General features: G+C 38.8%; 1 protein-coding gene across 6 annotated transcripts in view; it reads left to right on the forward strand.

Moving 5' to 3' along the window:
- LOC140187049 (band 4.1-like protein 1) overlaps positions 1-20,065 on the forward strand; it is a 337,723-nt gene that overhangs the window by 296,303 nt on the left and 21,355 nt on the right. For 5 of the 6 annotated variants that reach the window (XM_072241962.1, XM_072241954.1, XM_072241998.1 and 2 more), the window contains 3 exons: positions 1,687-1,862; positions 12,258-12,439; positions 18,778-18,957. In XM_072241962.1, coding sequence (XP_072098063.1) covers positions 1,687-1,862; positions 12,258-12,439; positions 18,778-18,957 — 538 coding nt within the window. The remainder of the gene's footprint in view (positions 1-1,686; positions 1,863-12,257; positions 12,440-18,777; positions 18,958-20,065) is intronic. The other variant, XM_072241980.1, reaches the window with a different exon arrangement.

Here is a 20,065-nt window from a genome sequence, read left to right on the forward strand (position 1 = left end):
GGTGGTGTGAGTCCTGAGGCTCCTGTACCACCTTCCTGATGGCAGCAGCGAGAAGAGAGCATGAACTAGGTGGTGGGGATCCCTGATGATGGATGTTACTTTCCTGCGTCAATGCCTCATGTATATGTGCTCAGTGGTGGAGTGGGGGGAAGGACTCTACCCATGCCCATGATGGACTGGGCCGCATTCACTACATTTTGTAAGATTTACCACTCAAGGGCATTGGTGTTTCCAAACCAGGCTATGATGCAGCCAGTCAATATACTCTCCATAACACATCTAAAGAAGTTTGCCAAAGTTTTAGATACCATTCTGAATCTTAACAAACTTGTAAGGAAGAGAGACACTGCCATGCCTTGTTTGTAATTGCACTTGTGTGCTGGACCCAGGACAGGTCTTCTGAAATGATAGGACAGAGTAATTTGAAGTTGCTGATCCTCTCTTCCTCTGATCCCCCAAAGCTAGATGCAAGAAATTATGATTTGCTGGGTGAACACTGTGGTCACCATGGACTCAATGGGCCAAAGGGTCTGTATCCATGCTGCCTTGCTGTGCAGATGCTTGACTCCCTGAAAGAACTTAGTTGGTTTTAGTGTCTATCCATGGGTGATGAGCATTGGCACAGTGCTTTTAAGCTTTTAAACACAATTAAGTGATGTGCAGGTGTACATAATTCCAGAAAAGATGCAAAAAGTTATAAACTTCTGAGAAAGCAATTCAAAAACACTGATGTGCAGTGCAAATAATAGGGCCTTAACCAAGAAATACAAACTGGTATTGTTTGTAGTTTCTAGAGCTAAGTAAAAGTGGTCTTCCTTGTAGATAACTGTACTGAATAACTACCCTGTTTCTCAAATGGTCTGAATTCTAATTAGATTCAGGCTGGTGAAAACATTGAATATAAAAGTGTTTCTAATAATGGCACTTTGTTAACTCTGACAATGATAGATGATATAGTTATGAGTTATATCATAGACAAGCTGCGAAGGACATTGTCAAGTTGCTAGTGAAGAAACATGGGTTTTTCATTAAAAACTTGTTCTGGAATAAATTGTCACATTCTGTTATATTAGAGGGTGACCTTTCTCCTCTTTATTCTTGACAACTAATTACTGTTCTATCCAAACATGCAGTCTTGTAGGTTTCTTGGACTTATTGCTGTTACTTTATCCCATTTCTACATTCTTCCATTTTAAGATGTTTCCAGACACTGGTACTGAAATTTGCTTTATGGTATTGGCCATTGGCATAAAAAAAAGTTGGGAGCCCCTTTTCTAGTTCTTGCTAACTTCTGAATACTTTGAATGTAAAATATTAAAGTCATTGTCAAAAATCCTTTCTATGTACTCAATATGCTCTACTTTCTCAATGCTAAGACATTACCAGTACTTACCCTCCTGGAACTAATTTTCTAAGATTTTATGCAGTTCCACATCTTTTAAATCCATGAGGATCCCCCTAAGCATCCAAATTTTTGATCAGTCATTCCCAAGATCTATGATGTTTGTATCATATTAACAGGATTGTCTTATTGTGAAGCACTTCGATGTGTTTGCTTTCCATGTTAAAGGTGCTATATAAATGAGTATTCTCCGCACAGCCTTGCATTGTCAGCTGTGAAGTGTTCTGCCAATTTCCTTCGTAGCTGACCAAACTTCTCTCTGTATTAATTAACCTATTTCTTAGACTTGTGTCCCCTGAGCCACCTCCAAAGGGATTTCTTGTAATGGGTTCCAAGTTCCGCTACAGCGGTCGTACACAGGCTCAAACAAGGCAAGCCAGTGCATTAATTGATCGCCCAGCACCCTATTTTGAACGATCTTCAAGCAAAAGATACACAATGTCGAGGAGTCTAGATGGAGGTATGATTTTTATTTTTTTCTGGACTGGAAAAACAACTTTGTTAATTGTATCTAGGTCCCATGACTATCTTGAATTGAACCTGCACCATAAAACACAAATTCTTTCTAGTGAGGACGATCAAAAGTCAGTAGCTCAGAATGTTGCTGTCACCTCTTGCACTTCTATAATTATATAATATAATCATAATGTAATATGGTATTGTGCAAAAATCTCAGGTACATATACATATCTAGGGTGTTAACAGGGAGCGGAGAACGAATCTGTAAATCTGGCAGGAGCAAAGGATGTTGGGAATAGCAAGGGTAGAGTGCTGTGGGAGGGATGTGGGACAGGTGGTAGAGAAGAGAGGTGGTGCACATGCAGACACACCCAACCCTGAGATACCAGGCAAGGTCATTTGATTCCAAACAATTGGTTTATTTATCATTATAGAGTGTTTCTCTGGTGTTTACCACCCCCCCCCTTTCTCTTTGCTGTTTCCAAACACTATTCCCCTCTCCCTGGCCCCTTTCCACTCACAGTTCACAATAGAGACCCGTATCAGAATGAGGTTTACCATCACTCACATAAGTCATGAAATTTGTTTATTTTTCTGGCAGCTGTACAGTGCAATACATGCTGTTACTACAGTACTGTGCTAAAGTCTTTAGCACCCTAGATAGATAGCTATATTAGACTGTATATTTACCGTTGATTGATGAAATACATCTTTCCTTCCAAAACAAGACTAACTTAACTGTGTAAAATGTTTTGAGTTGAATAACTGAAGTGGCTGAAATAAAGATGTTACTGTTTAAGTCACTGAGCTCTTCTGCATAATGTGTACTGTTACATACTGGATAAATCTGTGGTTTTTCCTTTAAAGATGCTCCTTGTTATTTTAGTGACACTGATCAAAAAATTTTGGTGGCAAATGAAAGGATGTCCAGGTAAGATGTGATGACGGTGTGGTGAGATTTGTTCAGATGGCTTTGGATGGTGCTTATTTCCAGAACTGTATCCAGGCAAACGATGCAGAGGCAAGTTCAGTACTTTAAAATATAGAAACAAGGCGTTAAAGGTTGAATAACCACACATTTATTTCAATCCTCTGCATCATAGATGCACTGAACAATACTTTAGTACCCAGTATCGGGAGAAGATAAAGGCACCAAAACACAAATTTATCCTGTAAATTCTGAATTAACAGAGAAGTATTCTGAAAACCAGAAAGCTTGTTTTTTTTGTGATCACTAAATGATGGTCCTGCATATTTAGGACAAGTGTGAGCTCTTTCTGTCAACTCCGGAGATGTGTTGACACCAATGCAACTGGTTTATACTTTAGGTTAAATGTAATTTTGCAAAGAAGTAAATAAATGACATAATTATGTGTATGAAATTTGTCCATAACTGTCTAGCTGATTTGTTCTGTCAAAAATATGTAATTAGTAATAGTAATGTTATTGCATATCCTTCAAAGTTCAAAGTAAATTTATTATCAAGGTAAATGTATGTCACCATACACAACTCTGAGATTCAAACCACAGAAACTCTAAATAGCAGCACTGAACTTTGATGTTTACAAATAGATTAAAACAGTTATTCAAAATATGTGTAGAAATTGGAGGGCTGTGGAAAAGGTACTGTACTGATAATTGTACGTATTTGCAAATATTGTGTGGATTCACAGTATGTCGGAATCTTAGGATATCTGTAGCCCATTACTACTGCTCTCCCTGCCAATGGTACAGTGTCCCGTATGCTGATCCAAAGTCAACGTAATATTTATTATCAAAGTACAAAAATATTACCATATACCACCTTGCGATTCTTTTTATTACAGGCATTTGCAGGAAAATAAATAAATTAATAGAACTTACGAAAAACTATAAACAAAATCTGACAAACAACCGATGTGCAGAATCTGCAATTCCATTGGCTTACTATATTGGTAAATCTAATTTCCTTACAAGGAAAGAGGCCACTAATACCCAAATACCTAAACAAAGTACCTGGCAGTTAAAAAATACTCTTCACAACTCTATTTCATCATCCTTATTTAATTAATGATTATTGCTTATTAAGCCTTACATTTTAATGCATTTTTCTTCTATTACTCTTTCTAATATGACAGAATAGACTACAGAATTTCCCCAGGGAGGACGAGCTGCTTTTTCAAACTCCCCCTTCAGTCTGTTAGAACAAAAAACATTATGGTACAATTCAGGACTTTTGACCCACAAAGTTGTGCCGACCTTTTAACCTACTCTTAGATCAATCTAACATTCCATCCTACATAATTCTACATGTTTTCTATCATAAGTCCATAAGACATGGGATCAGAATTAGGCCATTCAGCCTATTGAGTCTGCTCTTCCATTCCATCATGGCTGATCCTGGATCCCACTCAACTCCATGCACCTGCCTTCTTGCCATATCCTTTGATGCCCTGACCAATCAGGAAACGATCAACTTCTGCCTTAAATATACCCATGGACTTGGCCTCCACCGCAGTCTGCAGCAGATCATTCAACAGGTTTCATTATCTAAATCATTGGTAAACATTGTGAAAAGTAGCTGTCCCAATGCTGACCCCTGAGGAACATCACTAGTCACTAGCAGCCAACTGGAAAAGGCCCCTTTTATTTCCACATGCTGTCTCCTGCCTGTCAGCCATTCCTCTATTCATGCTGGTATCTTCCCTGTAATACCATAGGATTTTATCTTGTTAAGCAGCCTCATGTGGCACCTTATGAAATGCCTTCTGAAAATGCAAGTAAATGACGTCCACTGCCTCTCCTTTGCCCACCCTGCTTGATACTTCCCCGAAGAACTCTGACAGATTTGTCAGACAAGATTTCCCTTTACAGAAACCATGCTGACTTTGAATTACTTTATTATTAGTCTCCAAGTGCCCTGAACCTCATCCTTAATAATAGATTCCAACACTTTCCAGTGAAGTTACTTGAAGTTACTGAAGTTCGGCTAACTGGCCTATAATTTCCTTTCTTTTGCATTTCTCCCTTCTTAAGGAGTGGAGTGACATTTGCAATCTTCCAGTCCCCCAGATCATGACCAATTCATCCGTTATCTCTTCAACCTCTTTCAGGACTCTGGGATGTAGTCCATCTGGTCCAGGTGACTTATCCACCTTAAGACCTTTGAGTTTGCCTAGCACTTTTTCCTTTGTAATAGCAATGGCGGTAGTTGCCTTTTGTTGGATTTTAAAAGCTTCCCAGCAAACAACTTCCCACTCACTTTTGCCACCTTATATGGCTTTTCCTTGGCTTTTATGCAGTCCTTAACTTCCCTTGTCAGCCTTGGTTGCCTGTTGCTGCCATTTGAGAACAACTGTGGGACATATCTATTCTGTGCCTTGTGAACTATTCCCAGGAACTTCAGCCATCTCTGCTCTGCCAGTATCCTCATCCTTTCCACCTGGGCAAGCTCCTCTGTCATGCCTCTGTAATTCCCTTTACTCCATTGCAATACTGATATATACTTCCCCCTCTCAAATTGCCGTATGAATTCAATCACCTTATGATCACTGCCTTCAAAGGGTTCCTTTACATTAAGCTCCTTATTAAGATTTAGGCTATTACACGACGCCCAAACTAAGATGGCCTTTCCTCGAGTAGGTTGAAACACAAGCTGCTCTAAAAAGCCATCTCGTAGGCATTCAACAAATTCCCTCTCTTGTGATCCAACACCAACCTGATTTTTCCTATTCCCTTGCATATTGAAATCCCATTACAATTCTGACATTACCCTTATTACATGCCTTTTCCAGCTCCCCTTGTAAACTCAACCCCACATCTTGGCTACTATTTGGAGGCCTATATATGATTCCCATAATGGGTTTTTGACCCTTGCAGTTTCTTAACTCCACCCACAAAGATACAACATTCTCTGACCCTACGTCACCTCGTTCTAAAGATGTAATTCTATCTCTTACCAACAGAGCTACACCATCGCCTATGCCTTCCTGCCTGTCCTTTCGATACAAAGTATATCCTTTGAGTTAAGCTCCCAACTGTGGCCTTCTTTCAGCCACGACTCAATGATGCCCATAACGTCATACCAACCAATCTCTAATTTCTCCATGAGTTCATCCACCTTATTCCAAATGCTACGCACATATAAATGCAGCACCTTCAGTCCTGCATTCTTCACCCTTTTGAATTTTGCCTGTGTGGTACAATTTAACTCTTTGCTCTGTCTGCATTTGTACCCAATCATTGGCTTGTCCTTCCTGACATTCATATTACACTCATCATCTACTTGTAAACCTGCTGGTTAATCCTCAACTCTATCATGCTGGTTCCCATCCCCCTACCATGTTAGTTTAAACCTCTCCCAGCAGCTCTCGTAAAACTGCCTGCAAGAATATTGGCCCTCCTCGGATTCAAGTGCAACCTGTCCCTTTTGTACATGTCCACCTGCCCCAGAAGAGGTCTCAATTATCCAGAAATCCGAATTCCTGCTCCCTGCTCCAAATCTTCATCCAGGTTTATCTGCAACTCATTCTATTCCTATACTCACTTTCGTATGGCACAGGCAGCAATCCTGAGATTACTACCCTTGAGGTACTGCTTCTCAGCTTCCTTCTTAACTCCCTGTATTCCTTTTTTCAGGACCTCCTCCCTTTTTCTACCTATGTCATTGGTACCAATCTGTACCACAACTTCTGGCTGCTCACCCTCGCTTTTTAGGATATTGTGGACGCATTCAGAAACATCGCGGACCCTGGCACTTATCATCCTTGCACCTATCTTAAGGGTTTCTTAAATGCCCTTAAATGTATTGGCTACCACACCTGGCAGGATGTTCCTTGCACCCACCACTCCCTGTGTTTTAAAAAAAATGAACTATCTCTGACATTCCTCCAGTCATTTAAAATTATGCTTCCCTGTATTAGCCATTTCTGGCCTGAGGAAAACGTATCCGGTTCTCCGCTCAATCTATGCCTCTTATCGTCTTGTGCACCTCTACCATCCTCCTTCGCTCCAAAGAGAAAAGCTTGAGCTCACTCAACCCACTCTCATATGACATATTTTCTAGTCCTCTGCCCCCTCTCTAAAGCTTACGCGTACTTCCTACATGTAACAACCAGAACCGAACACAGTATTCCAAGTATGGTCTAACCAGGGTTTGAATGCTGCAACATGACCTCATGGTTCTTTAACTGTTCACTAATGGTCTGGGATCCTAGCACAGCAATCTCATTAACGTGGTTTTATTTTTCACAGACTACTTTTGCTTTCAATGTAGTATTGTTATTATACTGGCAAACCTGAATTTGTTGTAGTTAAATTGCTTGCAGCAAGATGTATTTGTTTGCTTGTCTTGAAATGCATTTCAAGAAGAACTTTCTGAAAGTGGTATAACGTATTTAATCAGTGTACTTAAGTGATGGAGTCATTAGGGGAAATCCATACCCAACGTATTCACTATGGGTTGAAATAATTGGTCAAAAACGATGTCGAAATCAATGAGGAGAAACTGCAAGGATAGTATCTGGCAATTCTGCAGATAAGAGTTAAGGAGTTGTGGCATTTTAACTTGGGAAAGTGTTGGTGAGGTTTGATGGAAACTTTCAAAGTTGTAGATATTCTAAAAGTTTTAAAAATGAGGTCCGAAGGCAAATTTGCAATAAATCTAGAAATATTTCAGGTAATGTCTTAAAACTAAAATAATTTTCAAAGGAATGATTTGATCATGGAATTCACTGCAATATTGTTGAAAGTGACTGAATCCTAGGAAATGAATGGTTTTTGAAAAATAGGAAAAAAAATCATGAATGAGGAAAGTACGTTTGCTTAGGTGATGCTGCAATCCTAATGAGTCCAATGGTCTGACTTCTATATCCGAATATTTTATAACTTAGAATTGGCTTGGTGGAACTGACCATTCTCCTTTGTGAAAAGATGCAATTACCTGTTTTTAGATTTTTATATAAATAAAATGCTCACGGTAGTTAAATTTCAATCCTAGAATTTGGTTAATGTGCAAATTTGGTGAATACTTAAATATAACAATTCACATTTTTATCCAATTATCAGTAAAGGACTGTGACTGTTGTAGTAGATGTGAAAATAAGTTTGATACTCACAAATGAATACAAGTAAAGAATAGTGGGTGAGAAATCGGTGGAAACTGGAGCACTTTCTGGGTGGGGTCAAAGGTCATAGAAAGTCCTCTGCAAATTGACTCTGTGTAAAGAACATAAAAGTGGCAAACTGTGGAAGATGAATATGTTGGCATGGCGATTTATTATTAAACCATTAATCCACTAATATTCTGGAGACATGAGTTTAAATCCTGCCTTGGCAGCTGGGAATTTAAATTCGGTTAATTAAATGAATTGAGAATAAAAAGCTAGTGTTAACCATGATGACCGTGAAGCTACCTACTTGTCACTTTAAAAAGAAAGCCCCATCTGGTTCAGTAATGTCCTCTAAGAAAGCAAGTTCACTGTTCTGGACAAATACATCTTCAGCCTCACAACAATGGGGATAACACTGGTCTGCCTTTGGATATAGCGAGCCAAACCGCATCATTCAAAGACAATTTGAATATCAAAAAAAACAGTAGCTATGGGAAATCAAAACTAAAACCAGAAAATGCTGTAAATACTGAGCAGATCTCTGGGCATCAAAGGAAATAAAACGGAGTAAATGTTTCAATTGAAAATTCTTCATCAGAATGGGAAATGTTAAAAACAACAAGATGGAGGGTAGAGAGGAGGTAAATAAGACAAAGGGAATATTTCTGATGGGATGAATGCAGGTTCGCCATAGCTTGTTAATGTAGCTGTCTGATTGACAAGTTAATGAGGGAAGTTAGAAAGAGAGGGGGGAAAAGGCATGTAAAGCTGTGAAGTGCAGGTCAGAGCTATTGTTGAACTTGAAGGCAATAAGGGAATGCTGAAATGTCAAGCACAGCGGTGTTTCTCAAGAGGGGGTGGGCAGTGGGGAAAACAAGTTGCTGTTCCAAACAGCTATTCCTTTTGCAGAAATGGCCACTGCCAGAGCAAACTAAAAAAAGCCACAGAACTGCTTTTTAAAATAATGGGCGATTTGCCAAAAACCTGATGTGCACCAAGAGTCCAGCTAAAGCTGATCTACATGTGCATGAATTTGAAACAGCTTTTATATTCTCAGTTGGTGAGAATACCAGTAAAATTACATTTTGATAACAATGGTGGTTACAGAAAGATTTAATGAGCTAACAGACCAGGTCCTGCTTGCATAATAAAATGATTATCCATGGGTCTAATAGTAAATCCTGTTTTCTGTTCCAACAATGGGTGCACACTATAGCATAATTAACAAAGTAGCTGAAACCTGGGTGACATTGCTGCTGCATTCTGTGTCTCTACTTCTGGGCTTTGTCTGCAATTCCTTCTTAACACATTCACACAATCGTCATCCCTATTTACTGGTTTTAGCCCTCACTATTCTTTCCACAACAATATCCAGTAAAAATACAAACACAGAAAAATGAGCTACCTGAAACTGTTGAAGCTGGTGCTAAGGCTTGAAGGCTGCAACCTGCCCAGGCAGTCATAAACTGTTGTTCCACAAGTTTACATTCGGCCTCATGGGGTCAGTGCAGAACGCTGTTGTTTGGAATGAGATGGTGAATTAAGGTGACTGGCAACTGGAAGTTTTTTTCTCTCCCCCCCACCCCCCCTTTCCAAATGTAGATTATTTAATGATTATAGTACCATTTGGGTAGTGGGTAGTGGCTCCATATATCACTATTACAGGGCGTGACGACCCTGCCTTACACGAGTCCCGGGCTCAGCTGGCTCCGGCTGACAGTACCCGGTATGGGCCCCTATCCAGGGTTACGGATCCCACTGCCTTGTGGGTATCTTCAGGAGAAGAGAAAGCTAAGGAGTAAACCCTACACAAGTCCGGAGTGGAGCCCCTAAGGCGGTTGGATGACGTATCACGTCACCTCCCGGCAGCTCCTGCAGCCAAGCTGATGCCAAATGTACTGCTTCGCATTCCTTTGGACCACAGCCGCGAGGCCGAGAGGGGGATCTTGATGTCTGGGCAGCCCAGGATCTCCATATTCCTCGCCCAGGTCTGCACCCTGGAACGGGCGTATCCATTGTCTACTTAGACAGACGGAGCCACGATAGTATCACAGGAATACAATATTACAGTACATCATGATACACACTTCCTTGCAATTTCAAATTATTCAAGATTGTTTAATGTCATTTCCAGGACATAAATGTAAAGGAGGACAAAATAATTGTTACTCCAGATCCGATGCAGCACACAATAAAACACAAGATAAAGAACATAATAAAAACCCCACAATAAATATAAATGCATAAGGTTATGTGCACGTTATGTGTATTGAAGTGTCTGTTTGTAAAGTGACTACAGTATTGGTGATGGGCAAGTATGGGTTGTGTTAGTAGGTGGAGGTGCTGATCCTTACTGCTTGTGGAAAGTAACTGTTTTTGACTCTGGTGGTCCTGGCATGGGTGCTATGGACCCTTCTCCATGATGGGAATGGGGCAAACAGTCCATGAGCAGGGTGGATGCAATCCTTCATCATATTGCTGGCCCTTTTCCAGCGCCTCTCCTTATAGTACATGGTCATCACTATCAAGAAAGCACTTGAGCCCGAGGTGCCCAGTGGTCCCAGAAATCCTCCGTTGTTCCTGTGGACATAACCCTGGAAGAGAGGCAGGCAATCACGTTGGGCAGAAATGCAACAGGAAGCCTTGCAGACTATGTTGTAGCATGGATGAAATTATCGGAGATAAATGGTTTGTGAGCATTATAATTTTAATTTGATTTTCCTTTAAATCTTCAGTGTAAAGATTGCTTCACAGGATCATAAACGTACTTAGAAGTAATAATTCTCAGGACAAACTTCTCACATTCTGAACAATATGACCAAATTGAGAATCCTTTCTCCCTTTGACAATTCCCTTCCTTTGCCCTTCATCCCCGAGGGCACTGATCACTGTTTGTGCACAACCTAACAGCATCAAATTAGCCATTCAACAGTGATTAATGGCTTACTGCCATGTCTCAGTGGGCACTTCAGCCATCGTAACTACTGTTCGTTCTCTCTAAGCTGCTCGGGTGCATGCACAAAGTAACCGAAATGCTCCTGTGCACGTAGACTTTGTTGCCATGCAGCTGAGATTAGCTGCAACCAGAAAAGATGTACAAAACGTGAACAAATTTTTTTGCTGTACTGTATTTCATCATAGCCTTCAATTAACAAATCAATAGTATGTGATTTTCCAATTTTCATTCTAAATATCTTTAGTACGTATATGAAAAAAAAAACACATTTAAATTGCCATGCAGATTTCAGGCCATGTAAAATTTCCTGCTCAGAGCAATGTTTGGTCTACCCAGCTGTAAAAAATATTAGAGGGAACTTGGATTGTAACCTTTAATAATCAAAGGGTATCAAAGCTAAACATAACACCGCCATTAAAATATTAGCTGTGAGCAATAACATGGCATCAAACCAAAGCATTGAAAATAATTTCTTGTGCGTGTTGTGGTATGGATGAAATCACCAGAGAGACAGAGTCACTGGTAGATACAAAGCAGCTTCTTTATTCGACACAACAAGGTACAGCAGGCATCTTACAGACAGATGCTTTCCGCAGAAAAGTCTGCTAGCCCAATGTGGGCTGGATATTTATATGCTAAACACAAAGGCAATCGCTACTTAAAAAGTTACAGACAATGCATAGACAATGCTTCCTTTTGAAGCTACATACAAAATATCACACCATCCTTCTGACGCCAACATGTCTGGGTTGGTATCCACAGCCTTTAGGAATGTAAGTTAAGTCTATGATACATTTATTTGGCATTTCCCGTGCTAACATAGAAGACAATTAATATGTATAATGTATAGATAATACAAATCATCTACCCAAAAAAATTCACTCTAACAGACTAAACTAAGATGCACCACCCAGTGGTCACCCTAACAGAGTTTTGTTTCCTCTGATATGGACGAGTCTATATTCCATACACAACATTCAAAGAAGTGCAAGTGAATCACTGGCCAGGTCATTTGAGATTGTCAATAACTGCTGGTCTTGTCAGTGATGTCCATATCCTCTCTGAGATGACGCACATCTAGGGAAAAGTGAGCAGAACAAACACTGCAGATGGACGAACTAATTGACACTGTTGGGGCACTGAATCTGAGTTGGGCAGGTGTGCACTTTTAAGAGCACTTGGAAATGGTACTTGCTGGTATAAAATCAATATAAGTGCAAGAAGAATATTATATATCCCCGAACTATTGGCAGGTATATGCTCTTCCCTTTTTTTTTATCAAACTGCTCGACATAACTTTTTTTTTTGGAGTATAATGAACATATTTTACGTCAGGTATTCTGACTTGCAGAGTTTTTCCGTCCAGCTTCTGTTGGGGAGAACCACGATGCCCTTTTGAAGGATTTGACAAAGGACCCAAGCGAAACTTCGAGGACAGAAACACCAGATACAACGCAGTCAGACAGCAAGAAATCCTCCCAGAAGTCGGAGAAAACAGAAGTTACAACGCCAACAAAAATAAAAGAAATGAAGGTACAATACTGTTAAAGTTTTATGATTCTGATGCAGCTGATAATTTTTACTGTTAACCAATAGTCCACTATATTCCTTGGAGGTCAGTAATATTGTGCAGAGATAGAAGAGACTGAGTTCTGACCTAGAAAGATAATGTGTTTCTCCAAGTACATATTCGGTCCTCTATCCTTTCTTTGACTCCATCCAGCTGAGCATAATTGAAGGCATGGAATGGTACAATATTGCCAAAATATCCCTCCTGTTCAGTGGTATGCAATGATCTTGTCAAGATTCATTCCATTCACTTTACACCTGCAACTAAATTTCATTTGACTGTATTGGGATAAAGCTTCTCTGGATTGGAACAGAAATAAAATTGCTTAAATACAATTTAAAGCCTCACTCTGGAAGTGCATGCAGATGTTTGAAAAAGGAATTGGTCAGTCACATTGATTAGAAAGGTGTCTTTTCCCAGGTTAGGGTAAAGGACCAGCATTAAGGGAAAGCAGTGATAAGTTTTGGCTCTACTCCAAGCCTGAAATTGACACTGATAATTATAAAATGGTGTCAGTAATGGAAAAACCTAGGAATTGGGAGAAAGCGGAGTGAAGATCCTTGGTATTTCAGCATTATAAGTTAAGCAGATCCTTCAGTCAGAGATCAAGGATCAATTATATTCACCATTTGCATTTGCATCCACAGTGGATTCTGGTTAATTGGGACCAGTATGTTTTAGCCCAATTATGCGGTTGCTCCAATTAGCTGAAGTCTCATGGAAATAGTTAAAAATGTATCAAAAAGACAAGATACCATTTAACTGAGTAACAAATTATGTATTTCAAAGAAATATTGAACAAATTAGAACCCTACCAATACTACTACAGTACCCTAAAACTACGTATTAGTTCCTAATAGTTCTCGGTGGAGGAATTCATCCAGTGTACGCTGCCCTATTCTTTTGATTGGCTGTAAATGAACAAAATCAGCGCAGACACCTAGTTCAGATAATGGACTGCCTTCAAACAATGCTTCTGATGATAGCATCCTCCATGTCTTCATTTTGATTGTAACATTCAAGGTGATTGTCGATACCTTCAAATCCTTCATAGTTCTTAACTTGAAGCGGTATAATCATTTTCATTTTCACTCCTGGCTATTTCTGACATCTACAAGCCTGAATGCTGGGAAACCACAGTGAGAAGAACAGTTCTGAATTGTCGTATTTCTTGCCAACTATCAGTGACAGAAATCACTGCTTTTTGAACACAACACATGCAATTGAAGCTATCTAAAAACTGTTTGCTGTAAGCATTAGGGTTAACCTAACCCTAAGCACGACGTAGTGGCTGATAGCCACACAAGTGTACGCGACTGACACTAGTTAGAAACTGTTTGGCAACAGTTGGCCATCCCAATTATGCAGCAGAGCGTCCCAAATAAATGAAGGGAATCCCAGCTATTTTCTTGATTTCTTTTTGTTCTTTAAGGGTTGTCTCAAATAAGCAGCTGCTCTGATTAACAGATGGCCCAATGAACCGGAGTCGACTGTATTAGGAAGTTGCTGTGGTGTGTTAGGGTGCAACATGAAACAAAAAAAACAATATTCAACAATTATTAAAAAATTACATGAAAAATAAGGAATTATACAGAAATAAAAAAGGTAATAAACTTGGAGGTTAAAGGGTGAATATGGAATAAAATGTGTATACATAAATAAATACCTGCTTGTGTACAATGTAAGCAGCATTCGGAGATGCACAGAGGATGCCTCAGAAATGGAAGTATACCTGGGGGTTAGATAAGGAACGTTTCCAGCAAGGCTAACAGTTACCATCTCCACTAACACTCAGCGATACGTGCCTGTTGTAGAAAATAACCAGCAGCAGCTGCCGCCACTGCTCTGCATGTGTTATTGTGAACGCATCGGTTTATGCAGGGTGTAGTGTGGAGTCCCATTGATACCATGATCCCATGTCAACACCACTTCTCATCAGTATTGCCAGGCATACCATATAGTGGCAGATGGCCAAGCTGCTTAATCAGGAAAAGGAATGCAACTGCAATTGTATGTCACTTTTCACAACTTTCGCAAGTTGCAAAGCGCTTACAGGCAATTAAGTACTTTCTGATGCATGATCACTTTTACAGTGTCAGAAAGCAACTTGTGTATCGGCACACATTGATGGGATTTATGATCAGATGATCTGAGGAGCGATGGCGGTTGAAGAACATATCTAATATTTGCTCTTCATCTAATGATACAATTGTGATCTTTATATTCGTTCTTGAGGTTTTGTTTACAAGTCCCATTTCAAAGGCTTTAATAGGGCTTCTTCTAAACCATGATAATTGCACTTGAATTTTTGGTGTGGTGCTACCCAAGAATGGCAATGCAAATTTTCCTTGAGTGATGCGACTGCTGTCTGATTGTGAAATCAAACTTCCAATAGGCCTGTAATTCAACATCAGAATTAGGTTTAATATCACTTTACTGAGATAGTGTTCATGGGTTCAATGTCCATTCAGAAACCTGATGGCAGAGGGGAAGAAGCTACTCCTGAATGGTTGAGTGTGTGCCTTCAGGCTCCAGTACCACCTCCCTGATGGTAGCAATGAGAAGAGGGCACGTCCTGGGTCAGGGGGTCCTTAATGATGGATGTCGTCTTTTGAGGCAGCGCTCCTTGAAGATTTCCACTCTATAGTGAAGATAAGTTTTCAGTAACATTGCAGTCCTTCACATTGTTTAGTATAGCGACGTTAGATTAATTACTTAATTCTTAATACATTAATTGATATATCTTTTAAAGCCTCTCATCTGTTTGTGAATTAGGCCATGAGGTTATAGGTCATCCCAGAGTGATAGTCAAGGTCCACCTTGACCCTTTGAGACTTTAGCATAGTCAGAGATTGGCTACTGCTTGTGCTGGTTTCATAGTACTGAAAGCGGGCTTGTGTTTTTTTTCCCCTTGTGAGTAGTACATTAGCTGTATATATGTTGCTCAGAAGCAACCTGGCAAATCACCTCTTAGTAATGAGTACGATAACATAAAACTGAAGGGAAGGAGAGGTTACTATAGAAAGGGAAACATTCCTGCACTTGTCTTTTGTTTATAATGACTGAAATGAGCAGTCTGTTACCATTCTTGTTTTGGGTGAAGTGTAATTACAGTTTCCAGGAAGGAGAAGCAGAATTTCACTGTGTATAGCATTTTCTGGGACTTTTAATTAGTAATTGATTTTATTTATTTGGAACAGTAACAATTTGTTCTTACATTTCTGATTATTTAGCCTAGCACATACTATTTTTTTGGATTTTAGGCAGGATCTACCCATGAGGCTTTTGAAATACGAATACTTAACACCTATAGTCCATTCCAAAAATTTACAGTCACCAAATCCTGCTTTTAAACAATCAAGAATCTTGAAGACCTTAACCTTCTTATCAAGCTAATAGTTTTATTTAGTGGTAGAAATCACCACCTTCACATAAAGCCATGAAAGAACATAGATGACACAATTCAAATAGCTTGTTCATTTTGCTTTTGACCTGTAAAATTTTCACATTTCCTTCTACACTAGTGGACACTTTGCTTGGGTAAATGTGGTGCAAAATGACTTTGAAAATGGATTTCTACAGTTTATCCAAAAATGGAGAAAGAACGTCTAGACCTTAAGACATAGGAGCAGAATTATGCCATTTGGTCCATCAAGTCTTCTCTGTGCAATCGTGCATGATATTTAAATTTAGTCAAAAAAAGGGAGGTGTAAGAACATGGAAAATATTTTCACAATGTTGTGACTGAGTACAGTCAGTTCTCAGTGAGATTTAGAATCAAGATAGACTTGAATAGGTAATGTGGAAGGCAAAGATTCACAAGGAAATTTGGATTAGATGCCAGTGAGTTAGAACACCTGCTATGTTTATGCAAACAAATAAAAGTACATTTACACCTGAATGAATTAACTATTTCGAGTAAAACTAGCTGTATTCAGGAACTATAGAAGCAAGTTTTAGTCCTTCTCAATTATCTTGAATTTGCCATCTTTCCAGAGGATTTAGAATATATTCATGACACAAAGTGCACAGTTGATTAGATTAGATTCAATTTTATTGTCATTGTGCCAAGTACAGATACAAAGCCAATGAAATGCATTTAGCATCTGACCAGAAATGCAAAGAATAGTGTTATTTACAAAATAACTGTGAATTAAAAAAAAGTGCTACAGCACACAAATATAAAAGTACTGAGACAGTACAATACGGATGATGCAAATGCATACTAAACCCAAGCTTAAGAAAATTGTGACAGAGTGAAGCAGCATGCGAGTCCCTCAGGGGACAAGTCCACTTACCTTAGACCTGAACTCCAGATTTGTTCTCCACAAATTTGGTGTTAGTATAAACAGAAACTGCTTCAAAACAATGCTAAACTTCTGGTCTAAATGCACCTTTTATTGATTTAATGTTTTCTTTTGGGCAAACTGATTCGTTTCAAGCATTGATTTTCCCATTGCTAAGTTTGATTTCATTCTTCACATGAAGGGTAATAGATTAAGGTCTTGTTTTCGATTTAATTGATTTGATTTCTTTTGAAATTTTGCTGTCAGATGGAACATGAAGATGAGCCGAAACTTAGGCAAGAGGTAGTGTACAGACCACTGTGGACTGGTTTTACTGTAGTTTATGTGAAACATTTTCATATCTGTTTTCAAAAAAAGTTCTCGATTTAGAAGATAATTAGTTTTAATTTATTTTGAATGGAAATCCATTCATCAAGCTAATTATAGATATAACATCCAGTTAATGCAACTTGTTTATCCTTCACAATTTATCACCTACAGAACCAAGATATTCACTGCTCCCTTTGAAACACTAATTTGTAACTGAAATCTGGAAATTCATGTTGTTTGAGACTTTAAAAGACTGATCTTTCTCCTTGTCACAGGATAGTAGGTGATAATTTTCTGGATCATGTTTTTTTCATTGTCGTCAGGACATTACTTATACACTAATATACATTTCATAAGTGAATGTGGTGCTGTAAAAATCCTGCCGAAGCTTCACTCTGGAAGATAACCAAGTGTTAACTATTCACCAGATGTCGCTGAAGTTGTTTGATCACCAAATGCATCACATTGCAGTATAGCACTCTGTGCCGCCTCCTTGCTTGTTGCATACAAAGCTGCTAGCCATTTGATCTTGTATGTGTTTGTAAATCTTCCATCGCATAGATTGTATTTATCAGCTTTGGAAGCGTGACTTTCAATTAGATGCAATGCTAGTTTCATTAGATACGGTAACTCATTGACTATAATGATGCTTTCCTACACATTAAGAAAAAGATTGGCATAACTAATAGAAATGTAATTTGGTTTGATGGAACGCTGCTTTGCATATGGGGTTGGGTGATATCGTCTTTTATGCCAGGTACTTTACTTGTAAATCTATAATGGTTGACATACATATTATCTCTCACCCTCTGGCACCCAGACTTCTACACAGTGAGACTAGTCCTCCAGTGCACCTGCAGTGTCCTCAGAACATTCTAAGAGGTACCTGCCTAAACGCGTGATCTCTATCACTTCAAAGTACAATGGCTTAAGGCACTATGGGCACCACCATCTTTTGGCCTGACTTTGAAAGGTGTTGTTTGCTTCTCATTGTTAGATCTAAATTCCCTGCCTGTCAGCATGAGAGTATCTTCACCATGTAGGCCACAACAGTTCAAGTGGCAGCATTGTTCATTGTTCCAGCTGTTGGGAATAGCCAACAAACAATGGCTTAGCCAACAATGCCCACATCTGTAAATGAATAAACTAGCAAATAATGAAATATCTGCTGTTTTATTCAGGTGATTAGTCACATTTATGCCCCATCTGCTGTAGATTTAAAACCATTATATCTATATTGAAAAATCGAGCTTTTTCACTTGATAAATACAATCATGTTACAGGGATTGAAGGTAGTCTACCTAAGTATGTCATAAAGTTGACAGGAATTGAAATCTCTGTGAAATAATTTGGGGGGATGAAACCATATTGAGAGAGTATTTTGTATTAAATTGTAGCGTATGTTTAAGCTGAATTCTAAAATGAATTAAAATATACTGCAGAAAAATAATTATTAGTCCAGTCATTTTCCCAAGATCCAGTCTGACAGAACAATAGCATTCCAAAATCTAGCTTGTTAATATAAGTTTTTGTTCTTGCTTCAGTTAAGAGGTACAATGAAATTTCAGATAAATGAGCTTTAGAAATGGGCATATCTTCTTCTCTCTCTTCATTAGGGATTATTTAAATCAGTGTCTCGTTACCTCTAATGTAACAAATCTCTTTTTCTTTCAATTATGTTAAAGTTCCTGGATAAATCGGAAGATGTGTTGTTGAAGCATCAGGCCAATATCAATGAACTCAAGCGGACTTTACAAGAGTCTACTAATATTAAGATAAGTCATGGTGATCGGGAAAAGAAATTAACAACTTCTCCATTAAAACCAAAAGAGAAGGAGCAGGAGGAATCCGAGAAGCTTAAAGAGGTGGGTTTTGTTTCTAAGCACTTTATTGAAGCTGTGAGGATGTTAGATCTGCCAACTTGGTTCTGGCTCTTGATTATCCGTTTATTTGTTACTTTACTGGTGGTGGCTATTTTTCTAGGTGCAGCCATGGGATGAGCAATGTACATTTTACTGAAAACAGGATTACACCACAGTTAATTCATACAGAGTAAGATTTTAACCACCTTGGTGCAGAATAAAATTACAGGATGTTATAATAGGGATTAGATTATAGACTATTGACTGTGATTCATTTATGCTAAATAACTTTCTGAACAAAAGACTACAAAATTCTTATGCCTAAGAGTCAACTAAATAAAGTATGTAAAAACATTTTCCAAATTCCTTGTCAATGGCAATGTGAAGCTTCCTTTTTAGTCTTGCCTCCTCAGTAACATACCAACGTGATTTTCCATGGTAGTTACAGTATTTACTTTGATAATGCTTATAATATTTTCACCACAGCTCACCTTGGTGATGCATTGCAGTTTTGGAAGGTTTCTTTTAACAGATTGTGCCATCTACAGGTTACCCAGCACAACTGCAGCTTGTGATGTGTCAGCTTCAATGTTATGTGGCTTTTAAATTCCAATATTTACTGAGTTGAGGACATTTATACCAAATCAATAAAATACAGAGCACTCTTTCTCATCTGCACAATATGGTTAATGACTGAGGTGACTACTTTGAAAAAACATTTCCATTTTGCATTCCAAAATAACCTTTCCTGAACCACATCTAGAAGGCTGATGTGATAAATCTTCAGCTCACTTTCTCATTACTCATCTGTCTCTCTCATGAGATCTTGTACTGACTGTAGCTTTTATTTGGCTTGACTACAAGATGTGCACCTGTAAGAGCAACAGTACAGAATAAAGCATATCAACTATTGCGCTGCATATATAAATATAATTTGCTCATCGATTATGAATGCTTGCCAGTCTAAATGGGCCTAAGTATTTCGAGGGGATGGTAATAATCTCAAAGCTCATTGTTAACACTAACTTTGCAATTGACATCATTTTTGAGAAGGAGCATATATATTCATCCTAGGTGCCTGACCTTTTTAGAGTAGTAAGTTCTCATATCA

The sequence above is a fragment of the Mobula birostris genome, chromosome 2 (assembly GCF_030028105.1).
Source record: "Mobula birostris isolate sMobBir1 chromosome 2, sMobBir1.hap1, whole genome shotgun sequence".
Lineage (NCBI taxonomy): Eukaryota > Metazoa > Chordata > Chondrichthyes > Myliobatiformes > Myliobatidae > Mobula > Mobula birostris.